The sequence below is a fragment of the Lontra canadensis genome, unplaced genomic scaffold (assembly GCF_010015895.1).
Source record: "Lontra canadensis isolate GAN:19392208 unplaced genomic scaffold, GSC_riverotter_1.0 scaffold118, whole genome shotgun sequence".
Classification (NCBI taxonomy): Eukaryota; Metazoa; Chordata; class Mammalia; order Carnivora; family Mustelidae; genus Lontra; species Lontra canadensis.
In genome coordinates, this window is record NW_022631112.1 from 2,633,234 (window position 1) to 2,645,963 (window position 12,730).

At 37.4% G+C, this 12,730-nt stretch overlaps 1 protein-coding gene across 2 annotated transcripts in view; it reads left to right on the plus strand.

The window, feature by feature from the left end:
* Positions 1–12,730, plus strand: part of PDHX (pyruvate dehydrogenase complex component X) — a 67,375-nt gene that overhangs the window by 40,568 nt on the left and 14,077 nt on the right. For both annotated transcript variants that reach the window (XM_032841046.1, XM_032841045.1), the window contains exons 6-7: positions 6,259–6,433; positions 8,016–8,163. In XM_032841046.1, the coding sequence (XP_032696937.1) occupies positions 6,259–6,433; positions 8,016–8,163 (323 nt within the window). The remainder of the gene's footprint in view (positions 1–6,258; positions 6,434–8,015; positions 8,164–12,730) is intronic.

Below are 12,730 nucleotides of genomic sequence, written 5' to 3' on the forward strand. Positions count from 1 at the left end.
AGTCTGTGTTTTAGTAAGCTTTCCATAAAAATGGGATAAAGCAACTTTTTTTGTAACCAAGTAGACTTACGTGTATTTCTGAGGGATAGGACCGAGAGTCTGTATTTAATTCATTAATCATTGATCAAGATTTGGTGAAATCTTTGGTAAAGTAATCATAGTAATCATAGCTGTACCTTGGATTAATTCCACAGATTTGTAGAAGATACATTGTAACAGAAAAAACCTTGAGGTTAGGAGATAAATTAATAGGCTTATAAAGTAATTCAGGTGAAAGATAAAAAATGCTTGAATGTAGGTAAAAGAAGTAGAAGGGAGATTATTGATCTAGACAGTGTTATAAGGACAGAATCCAGAAACTTTCGTAAAGGATCAGATGGGGAGCCTAGACCAGGATAGCAGCAAATCAAGGAATGAATTTGGGATTTTGGTCCTGATAATGAAATTTTGGCTCCATAAGTGCAAGTAAGGGCTTTGGGAAACTGTTTGTCTTGGTGGAGTGAGTGATGTGTTACCTCTGAAGCCTGTCATCAGAGCAGACAAGCCCACAGGCATAGGGATCAGTGAGGTGAAGGTTATTTGCAGGCAATATTTCGGGACTCAAGAGGGAGGTTTGGTAGGTAGTAGAGCAGTAGTTATAATTGAAATAATCAGGAGGTAAACATTTAGAAGGCAACTTTTCTTGCGTTGGAGGATATCTAGGAGTTGGATAAAAAGTTAAGGTATAATCCGAGAAAGATCTTGAAGTCGGTTATTAGGTGATATTTTAGAAGGCAGTGCAGTGGTGTGACAGCAGAGGAATGCGATAGCCCTTTCTTCCTTTCATCCTTCTCTTTCCACATGTGTTTCCTATATATATATATGACGAACAAATAGCGCTTTTTTTTAAAACCTGAATTGAAGTTATAATAGTAATGTAATATTTATTAAGGAAAACAAAATGGTACTGTCTTGCTGTATACCCAAAGGAAGCACTATTAAAGTAGAGTTATATTTTTTAATATTTTTGCCATCTTTCTCCTCCTAATTTCCAGTTTTCTTTCCTGTTCTTATTCTTTAACTTTGCACCAGGAAAGAGTCAGCCTTTGGTCTTCAAAATCTGACACATTACAAAAGATTTCATGAGAAAAATTGATCCTGAAGGCATGCATTATTTAGGATTTTTGCTTTGTATACTGCTGAAGATGCCTGTGTTTTAAGTTTAATATTAAGGTGGACTTCGGAAAAAACTTTGGCTTGCTGTCACCTACAGAAAAATCATCTTCTGATAAGACTGAAAAATCGTAGGCTAAGCTTCCCCCAAAATACCTCAGCACAAATTCTTGAAATTTGGAGGGACATTTTTGCTTCTTCCACTGTCAACTAAAAATGCAAGCAGAATAGAAAAATCAGTTCCAACTGCTGTGGAAGTGCCTCTGATCCATTGTGTTTATGAAGTAAACTCAGTGTTACGGTTGCTATTTTAAATGTTGCAGCAGAGCAAACATATTGCTGAAACATATTGCTTAGAATGTATGTTGCACAAAGGCATACAGACTTGACTTTGCCTTTGTATGTGATTATTTTAGGAAAGCTAGTGCGGGGTCCACAATTAGAATACATTTAAGTTCCTTGCCTGTAACCTAGTATCTTTCGTATATCTATGTCTTAAGTCATAGCTGTAGCTAATGTTTGTATTCATATCATAGCATGAAAAACTCTGATAGGTGTGACAGGGAAGTGTATAGCATGTTTTCAGTGGTGTTTCTTTTTAAAACTAAGTCATAGCCCACCCAAATGAATTACTCTCTAAGGGATCCTCATAGAAAAGGTTCTACCCTGAATGAACTACCAGGGTTTCTTCTGCCTTTGTACAGAAGTGTGTGGCATATTTGTTTTTCCCCTAATTTTTACAACTTTCAGTGCCCACCTAATTCTTCATGTAGAATCTTATTCATTATTTCATGGACAGAAATCATTAAAAGCATTCTCTGCATTATAGAAACTAAATTGTTGGCTGTTACTAAACAATAATGAACATTTATACTTTATGATGTATGTAAATGTAAAATCAGCAGTGAAAGTTTACTGTGAAGCAGTGGCCAGAATTGATTTCCTGTTTACTTGGTTATGATTATTGACTTCTCCTTACTTTTATTCTTTACCAAGAGCCTTTATACCCAGGAATCTTAATTACTACAAGAATGAAGCCAAATTGCCTATATCTTGACAAATAGTAGTTATGCTGTTAGTGAAATAAAAATGTGTCAGTTTAGTGTGACCAATCTTTTCTTAAATAGACTTATTCAGAGAACTGTTATTATTGTTTATTTTTAACTCATGCCTGAGAGTAAATTGGTGATCCCCATATAAAGAAATGGGGTGGGGGCGGGGGTGCCTCGGTGGCTCAGTGGGTTAAAGCCTCTGCCTTCAGCTCAGGTCATGATCCCAGGGTCCTGGGATCGAGCCCCCCCATGGAGCTCTCTGCTCAGCAGGGAGCCTGCTTCCCTCCCCTTCTCTCGCTGCCTGCCTCTCTGCCTACTTATGATCTCTGTCTGTCAAATAAATAAATAAATCTAAAAAAAAAAAAGAAATGGGTGTGTTTTAGGCATGTCATTCTTACGCTAAACTTTAATTTGATTTAAAACCCAGATTAGTAATAGGTTTTGTTAGATGTATTTAATTACCTTATATAATGGAAAGAGACTAGTAATGTTAGGCTATGACATGTAAGAGCTCTTAAAAGCTAGATACCTTTTGTTGAAGGCATTTTTTTTCTGAATCAACAGAATATATCAATGCTATTTTTTATATATCAATGCTTATTTTTTAAGGATTTTATTTATTTTATTTTAAAGAGCACTCAAGCAAGCAGGTGGGGAGGTGGCAGAGGGAGAGAATCGTCGATCAGATTCTCTGCTGAGCGTGGAACCCAACATGGGGCTCCATCCCACCACCCTGAGATCATGACCTGAGCCGAAATCAAGAGTTGGTTGCCCAGTTCACTGAGTCACCCAGTTGCCTCTCAGTGCTCATATTTTTGTTTATCTGGCTAGGGTTTTAGCTTATGGCATAAATCCCCAGAAATGTTATTAGCAGCCATTTATTTCACATGTAAATGTTATAATTAACTGGAAAATGGTGCTTTCAGTTGTGAATATGAGTAAATTAAAAGTTGACTTCCAAAATTGTCAAAAGCCTTAGCAGTACATAAGGTCATTCCCTCCTAGGCTACGTACCTCCTCTTTGCCCTCATTCTTTGCGTTCCCATCACTGTGTTGTGGCACATGCTCTGAGAACCAGCACTGCCTCCAATTATGCCTATGCTGATTTTTGTGTGATGGGTTGGAGGCCGTGGTCAGGAGATCCTACATTTGGCTTTAGATGAGGTAAATCACATTTTGTCGCTCAATCTCAGACTTACTGTTAATCTGAGATGTACTGCATTCTATCCCAGTCTGTTCATGTGAAAAAAAAATTGTTCTGACTCTGCCTTGGTTTATATTTGCATGCTGTGTGCACAGGTATGAGAAAAGTAGTAGAAAATGCACAGGCTCTGGAGTTGGCCACACCTGAGTTTGATGCCAGTCCTGGCTTCATCTTTGACCCTTCTCCTTCTTCTGCACTGCTCTTTCCACACTGGCCTGCCTTCTATTGTTAGAAGCAGCTGTATTTTCCCTGTCTAGATACATGCTTTCCTAGGTCTTCTTGCGTCTTGCTCCTTCAAATCATTCCACACAAATACCATGTCCTCGGGTCTTCCCTGACCATCCATCCTATTTTCAAAGAACCCCTCCTCTCACCTGTCACTCATGTTGTTATTCTGCTTTATTTTCTTCATAGTGTGTCATTATCTGTCGTTTGTTTGCCTGATTAATATAGACTCTCCTGTAGAATAAAGTGTCTTGTTTAAACCCTGTATCCTCAACACCTAGAGTAGAGTAGGTGCTTGAGAAATACTAACTTATACTTGGAATTTAACCTCTCTGAGCCTGCTTAGTCACCAGTGGATTGGGAGTAATAATACCTCCCTTACAGGGCTCATGTAAGATACATAAGCACAATACAAGCATAATAGGATTATTTTCTCACTTTTACTCCCCTTTCAATGCTTATTAGGGATCCAGGATGGTAAAACGTTTAAGAGTTCTTTGTCAATCTGACCTCTCTTGTTAAATGTCAGCTATTAATTTTGAAACAAATAAGTTAGTTGTACTTAGTGTTAACTCCATGTGCCCCTTTTTGGACCAGGTATAAAGCATGGACTCTCCTTCCTAAAAATGGTATGAGTACACATGGGGGGATTCCTCTAATAATGTGCCCCCGGTTGAAACATGCCTGCCTGGGTCAACTTTCTATTACTGCATAACAAATTACTACACACTTACCAGCTTAAAACAGCACCTGTTTATCTAACAATTCTGTAGGTCAGAAATTGGGGCCCAGGATGGCTGGGTTCTCAGCTTCTGGTCACAAGGATAAAATCAAGGTTTTGGCCAGGGCTAGGGTCTCATCTATTGGAGTCTTCTTTTAGGCACATGGTTGTTGGCAGAATTCAGTTCTATCTATCAGAACTCAGTCTAACTATCAGAATCCAGTCTTTTACACTCTGGCCGCTGGTTGGGTCTTAGCCAAGGACTGGTCCCAGTTCCTAGAGGCCTCCTTCAGGTCCTTACCATGTACTTATCTCCACAAATGCCCGTACACTCCTCCAGCGCCAGCGGGAGAATCTTTCTCCATTCAGGTCTCTTCTTCCAGGAATTCCTCGTTCCTTTTATTTATTTTTTTTTTTTTAAAGATTTTATTTATTTATTTGATAGAGAGATCACAAGCAGGCAGAGAGGCAGGCAGAGAGAGAGGAGGAAGCAGGCTCCCTGCCGAGCAGAGAGCCCGATGCGGGGCTCGATCCCAGGACTCCGAGATCATGACCCGAGCCGAAGGCAGCGGCCTAACCCACTGAGCCACCCAGGCGCCCCCCTCGTTCCTTTTAAAGGGCTTATCTGATATGTCTGATCCCGCCAGGGTAATTTTACTTTTTGCTTTTTGATGAACTTAATGCCAGCTGATTGAGGACCTTAATTATGTCTACAAAGTCCATCACCTTTGTCTTGTAATGTAACCTAATCAGGAGCCTATCCATCATACTCAAGCCCACCCATACTCATAAGGGATTATGTGGGCTGTGTACACCAGGTAAAATTCTATGTATACAAGAATATTGGAGCTGTCCATCTCAGAATTCTGCCTACCATGTTGCCATAAGATATTAAGTAAAAGGTTTTGTTTAGGGGAGGTTGATTGTCATTTCAAATATGCCCAGCTTGCTAGGTTTTCCCCCTCATAATTCTTTTGATAAACAATAATAAGTTAACTGTGTTTGAGAAGTTTAAGGAATGTAATTTGCCTTTAAATTGTGTCACCGTGATGTTGTTTTTAGATTATGTAATACCTTTTTAAAATTTTTCTTAGATTAAAAACGTTTTTAATCTGTAAAATTTTGTTTTTGGAAAGGGTTCTTTTGAATTGTCAAATATTATAATTTTTGTAAAAGCCATTTTGTTTAAGAGAATGTATTACTTCATACCCACTATAACTTAGCATAGATTGAAAGCTTGATACACACACACACACACACATACATATATATATATATATATATATATAGCAATCTAATTAAATCCCTTTAAAAACCAAAGATACCTTTAATGCAAGTTAAGTCTACTACTAGTTTAGTTATCTTTCATTCTGAATGATGCTCTGGGTTAGGCTTATTTCATTAGATGGTGCTGACAACATATTGAGCAATACAAAATGGTGTGATATCCTGGCTATAAACAAGGTAATCTGCACTAGAAAATCTAATAATTTAGTAAATATCCTAATAAAAGTTGTGATAAATTTGACGTTTTCTAAATGCCATGTGAAAGTTATTTGACAAGTATAAAGAAGAAGAGTATGGTTTAATTTATGAATTGTTCATCTATCAGATGATAGCCCCCCTCAAAAAAAGATTAATTTCCTTCTTAAAGATACCTACTCCCAGTACTTTGATAAATTTGAATGGTTGTTTGGTTTTTGAAAATGTCCAAATATTGTAGCAGGTGAATTATATGAATCAGTAGACCAGATAAGATTTGCTTGCTTAACTCAAGCCATTCATTTTGCATTATTTTGGCCTTGACATCTCTCTAGTTCAGTACCTTCTCTCCACAGCTCATGTCTGCTTTCTAAACACTCTGTTCCTTGTTGCTAATCCTGTTCTGTGTCTCTTATCTTAAGGGATGCTCTCAAACTGGTCCAGTTGAAAGAAACGGGCAAGATTACTGAATCCAGGCCCACCCCAGCCCCTCCAGCCACTCCCACAGTGCCTCTACCCACACAGGCCCCAGCCACGCCACCGTATCCACGGCCAATGATCCCACCACTCTCAACTCCTGGACAACCTAATGCAGCGGTAATACCATTTGAGTAGACTTGGTTTTTTCCAGATTTCAGTGAGAAAGAAAACAAGAGCCATTACTATCTCTTTTACAAGCGATTCTACCAATCCATTTTACTAGTACCTGAAAGTGATAAAGAGGAAATACTGCAGATGTTTTGTTTTGCACACTCCTAGCGCAAACCCGATTTGTTTGTATGGTGCTGACTTCCAAATTCATTGCCATATAATGTGTGCCATATATGATACTTTTCATGTAGCTTTTCTTGGGTGTGGCACTATTAATGTGTAGCTGCCACTAGCCCTCTTCTGTGGCTGTTTGATTCTGACTGAGAGAATGGATGGTCTCACTGCTAGACACTGCTAGAGACTGCACTGCTAGACATTCTTTTTCAGATACAGGCAGTGTAACAACCCTTTTTTATTGTCAAAATATTCCATTTTTGCCTCTTTTTACCTCCTTCTCTTAGTGTCTTTCATGTCATTTGCTTCCAGTCAGAAGAAATGCAGGATAATCAGGTTTGTGAAAAACTGAATGGGCACTTTGGAACTAAACACACAAATGTATCCTCCTCTTTCTTCTGGAAAAGGATATCCCAGTAAATTACAGAATAGTTGCAAACAGTATAAATTTCATGGGAACAAAATTCTTTAGTGTAAATTCATGATTCATGACAGCACATACAAAACATTTATGTGTAATCAAATCTTCTATTTTTAAGAAGTAGATTATTCAAATTAAGAAGATAAACCTGACTTTGAAATTTTTATGGTATATAGAGAGCATTTATTCTGTTTAGACAAGTTCTCTGCCAACCTAAAATGTTTAGTTTTGAAAATCAGGTGTATTTTTAGCTGCGTAGTTATTATTCTGAAGTGATTTTGATCTGGTCCCAGAATGGCGTGAAGGGCAAGGAAGGAATCACATGTGGTTTAAGGTCCATCCTGTTTTTGGTAAAGCTTCAAGGAACAGAGAGGAAAAGCTACAGTAGAGTTACAGGAAGATTTTATTATCTCACCTATACTTTATTTTGTGAATTTTTAGGAAATATGATACTCATGTAGTTTCTTTTTAAATTAACAAACCAAAGTAGAAATAGTTTGGCAGATTATCCAGTATATTGAATTCCCTTTTTCTACTGCATGCCATTTATAAGTAAGATTTGTCTGTTGTTGGTTTGTTGAATTATTGTATGCTTTGAGTTTATTAAGAAGTGATATTTGTAACAGAAGCTGCTTACAGGTGGTATGTGTGTGTGTCTATCTCTCTGTCTCTGTTTCACACAGACACCCACGGGAGAATTATTCACGACTTGGGAGATTTCTTTTTGATCATCTTAAACATAGTAACATAAGATGATCCATTTATAACCAGAACATGAATTGCACTATTTTCTACAGTCATGTACTATAAAATTAAAACTCTTTGGCTTTCTTATATTCCTCCGTATACTACGAATTTATGCTTGTACTTTTCCTATAGTAATCTTTAATTATTACTGAAAGCTAAGTCACTGAGACTAGATTTTAATTATGGAGTTTGTTTTTTCCATTTCCATATTTATGGTTTAATGGACAGATTGCAATTTCTTTGCAGGGCACATTCACTGAAATCCCTGCTAGCAATATTCGAAGAGTTATTGCCAAGAGGTTAACTGAATCTAAGAGTACTGTACCTCATTCATACGCTACTGCTGACTGTGACCTTGGAGCTGTTTTAAAAGCTAGACAAAGTCTGGTCAGAGGTTAGTAAAGTTACATTTACTTAATACAATACATGTGCTAACTGTCGTGAAGTCCTTTACTTTATAAAGGTACATCGTATAACTTTTTATTTCAGTTTCATCATCTGGGTGTACTTTAGTGCTAGAGAAAAGAATTGGCTCACTTTTCCTATGAGAAACAAACTGGTTCCATAGTATTGAGTAAATCATGCTTTTTGGTATGATATCTGAACAAAGCAGTACTTATTAACATTTTAGAAAGTATAAAATCCCAACTGATTGAAGAATGCTTTAGATTTTACATAGATCTTAGATATTCCTGTGCTTTATACAAGTTTTAATTTTTTATTTCTTCTTCAAAGTGAACTTCCAGGTTATGAGATTTGCAATGTATCTCCCAGCAGTCAGTTAAAACTAAGGTTGCTGGGAGACATACAAATTTTTAGCACGAACTGATGTTTTCTTTCTTTCCAATCGGTATGGCTTTTATTTCATTTTCTTAGTTTATTGTACTGACTAAGACCTCTGGTACATTAATGAATGTCAATGGTGAAAGCAGACTTTTTGCCTTGTTCTTTTTTTTTTTTTTTAAATATTTTATTTATTTATTTGACAGAGATCACAAGTAGGCAGAGAGGCAGGCAGAGAGAGAGAGGAGGAAGCAGGCTCCCTGCTAAGCAGAGAGCCCGATGTGGGGCTCGATCCCAGGACCCTGAGATCATGACCTGAGCTGAAGGCAGAAGCTTAACCCACTGAGCCACCCAGGTGCCCCGCCTTGTTCTTGATCTTAGGAAAAACATTCATTCTTTAATGTCAGTTGTAGGTTTCTGTAGATTCCTTATTTTAGGTTGAGGAAATTTATATTCCTAATTTGCTGAGAATTTTAAGCATAAGTGGATGTTGAATTTTGTCACTTTTGTGCATCTTTTGAAATAATCTTTCTTTTTCACTCTGTTATTTTGGTCAGTTATATTGGTTAATTTCCAGATGTTGAATTAACCTTGTATTCCCCATATAAAACTCAATAATCATTAATTTTCTCACCTATTTCTTGATCTCATTTTCTAAAAGTTTGCTAAGAATTGGGGCACCCAGGTGGCTCAGTTGGTTCCCGGCTCAGTGGGGAGCCTGCTGCTCCTGCTCCCACTCCCCCTGCCTATGCTCACTTTTTCTTTCTCTCTCTCAAATAAATAAATAAAAATCCTTTTTAAAAAATAAAATTTTGCTGAGAATCATTATATCTGTGTACATGAGAAAACCTGTAGTTTTCTTTTCTTAAAGAATTTTGTTTAAGATTTTTTTTATTTATTTGACAGAGACACAGCAAGAGAGGGAACACAAGCAGGGAGAGTGGGAAAGGGAGAAGCTGGCTTCCCGCTGAGCAGGGAGCCTGATGTGGGGCTTGATCCCAGGATTCTGGGATCATGAACTGAGCAGAAGGCAGATGCTTAATGACTAAACCACCCAGGCACCCCCTGAAGACTTTTTTTTCTGTATTTCTTACCAGGTCTCCCAGAATGAATTTGGAAATGTTCCCTTCTCTTTTATTTTCTGGAAGAGTTTGGGTAGAATTGGTTTATTTTCTTTTTAACTGTTCGGTAGATTTCACCATTGAAGCTCTCTAGGCCAGTGATTTTCTTTGTGGGGAGATTTTTAACTATGAATTTTTAAAAATAGGTGTAAGTTATCTGTTTCTTCTTGAATGAGCTTTAGTAGTTTTTGTCTTCCAAGGAATTTGTTTATGTTATCTAAGTAATGAAATTTACAGTAGTCTCCCCTCATCCGCAGGGAGTACAGTCCAGGACCCCCAGTGGAGGCCTGTAACCCCTGATGGTACAAAACCCTGTATATACTCTGTTTCCTCCTCTGCTTACATACTTAAAAGTTAGACACAGTGAGAGATTAACAACAATAATAAAATAGAACAATTTTAATGATATGCTGTAGTAAAAGTTAAGTGAATGTGGTCTCTCCGTCTCTAAATATTGTATTGTACTCACTGTTTTCATGATTCTGTGAGATTACGTGCCCGTGTGATGAGATCACATGTCGTAGGCATTGTGACATAGCATTAGGCTACTGCTGGCCAGCTGGTCGTAAGTCAGGAGGATCATCTGCTTCTCGGCTGCTGTTGACCATGAATGACTAAAACTGTGGAAAGCAGAACCATAATAAGGGGGTCTGCAGTATTGACATAAAGCTGTTCATAACAGTACCTTATTATACTTCTATGTCTATATCATCTGAAGTAAGGTCCTCGTTTTCAATGTTAGTAATTTGTATCTTCTTACTTTCTTGATCAATCTGGCTGGAAATTGCTCAGTTTTATTGATCTGTTCAAATAATCTGCATTTGATTTCATTAACTTTCTCTATTGTTTTTATAATTTTCTTCTCATTGATTTCTGCTCTTAACCTTTATTCCTTTTTTCTGTTTGCTTTCGGTTTAATTTGCTCTTTGGTTTTCTGGTTTCTTAAGGGGAAAGCGGATATCAATATGATATAATAAACCTTATTCCTAACATAAGCATGTAAGGCTTTCAGGGTCCCTCTTGGCAGTACTTTAGATGAATGCCACAAAATTTGATGTGTTTTATTTTTCTTTTCATTCAGTTCAAGATGTTTGCCATTTTTCCTTGTGATATCTTTTTTGATCCATGAATCATTTAGAGGTGTAAGTATAATTTCCAAATATTTGGGGACTTTTCAGCCTTTCTTTTATGTGATTTCTTGCTTGGCTCCATTTTGCTTAGAGAACACTGTATTTATGATTGAAATCTTTTTAAATTTTTTGAGATTTTATAATCGTAATATGGTCTATCTTGATGAATGTTTTATGTGTAGTCGAAAAGAATGTGTGCTCTACTTTTTATTTTTAAGATTATTTACTTATTTGTTTATTTGAGAGAGAGAAAACAGAGCAAGAACGAGAGAACGTGAGTCAGGGAGAAGGGCAGAAGGAGAGCGAGAAGCGGGCTCCCTGGAGCAGGGAGCCCTATTCGGGGCTCAAACCCAGAACCCTGGGATCATGACCTGAGCCGAGAGCAGATGCTTAACCAACTGAGCCACCTAGGCACCCCTCTACTTTTTTTTTTTTTTTTTTTTAAGATCTTATTTATTTTGAGAGAGAGTACCGACAAGCAGGGAGACGGGGAAAGGGAGAGAGAGAGAAAGAGAAAGAATCTGAAGCGGACTGTGCACTGAGTGCAAAGCCCAACATGGAGTTTGAACTCACGACCCTGAGATTATGACCGGCACTGAAATTGAGTCAGTGCATAACCAACTGAGTCACCCAGGTCGCCTGAAAAGAGTGTGTGTTCTACTTTTCAGGAGTGTTCTTTGAATGTCAGGTGAAGTTGGCTGGTAGTAGTGTTCATGTCTTTTATATCCTTACTGACTTCCTATCTGTTCTATCAATTCTTAGAAGAGTGTTGAAACCCCCAGTGGATTTGTCTAATTCCCCTTTGAGTGTTGTCAGTTTTTACATCATTTGGGAGATCTGTTTTGGGGCACATCACACCGTTAGGGTTTTGGTGTGTTCCTGATGAATAGATCTGTTGTGGAATATCCCTGTCCACTCCTGGTGTAATCTTTTTTACCCCAAAGCCTTCCTTATCTGGTATTGCTACAATTACTCCAACTTTCTTTGCTTAATGTTTTTATATCTTACATCTTTTTACTCCTAACTTACCTGTGTCTTTACATTTAAATTGACTCCTTGCAGATAACATATAATTTTTCTTTGTTTTTGTCTAATCCTGTACTGTCTTTTAATTAAATATTTAGACCATTCACATTTAATAATTTCATCCTTTCTTTGCTTTGTACTATTATCCTTTGTACCATTTGTCCTTTGTTTTTATTTGTCCCATCTCTTCAATTTTTTCCCTATTTTCTTGCCTTTTTTAGTTTGATTATTTTTTAATTTTGATTCCACTTTATTTCTGTCTTACTTTCTCTCTTTCTCTTGTGGTGGTTTCCTTAAGGTTTACAATATAATTCTTTAACTCATCATGATTTACCTTCACATTTTTATCACATCCCTTCATGTATAATGTAAGAACTTTACAACAGGACATTACATTTTCCTCCTTCTGTCCTTCGTGTTCTTGTTATCATGTTTTATGTCTACTTATGGTGTAAGCACCAGCATATATGTTTGATTTTTTTTTTCTTTAGCAAATTAGCTGTTTTAAAGAATTTTAAAAATGAGGGGCACCTGGGTGCATCAGTAGGTTGAGCATCTGACTCTTGATTTCAGCTCAGGTCATGATCTCAGTGTCTTGAGATCAAGCCCCAAGTCCAGCTCTATACTGAGCATGGAGCCTGCTTGGGATTCTCTCTCTCCTTCTGCCCTTCCCCACTGGCTTGTGCACTTGCTTCCATGTGTTCTCTCTCTCTCTCAAAAACAAACAAACAAACAAACAAACAGCGTTTATCCTGTTTGGGTTTCTCTCAGCTTCTTGGATTTGTGATTTGTTGTCTTTCATTAATTTCGGAAAACTCCGAGCCATTAGTTTTTACTGTATCTTCTGCTCCATGTGTTTTCTTTTTGGAACTCTTGATTATAAATGTTCAACTGTTTGAAT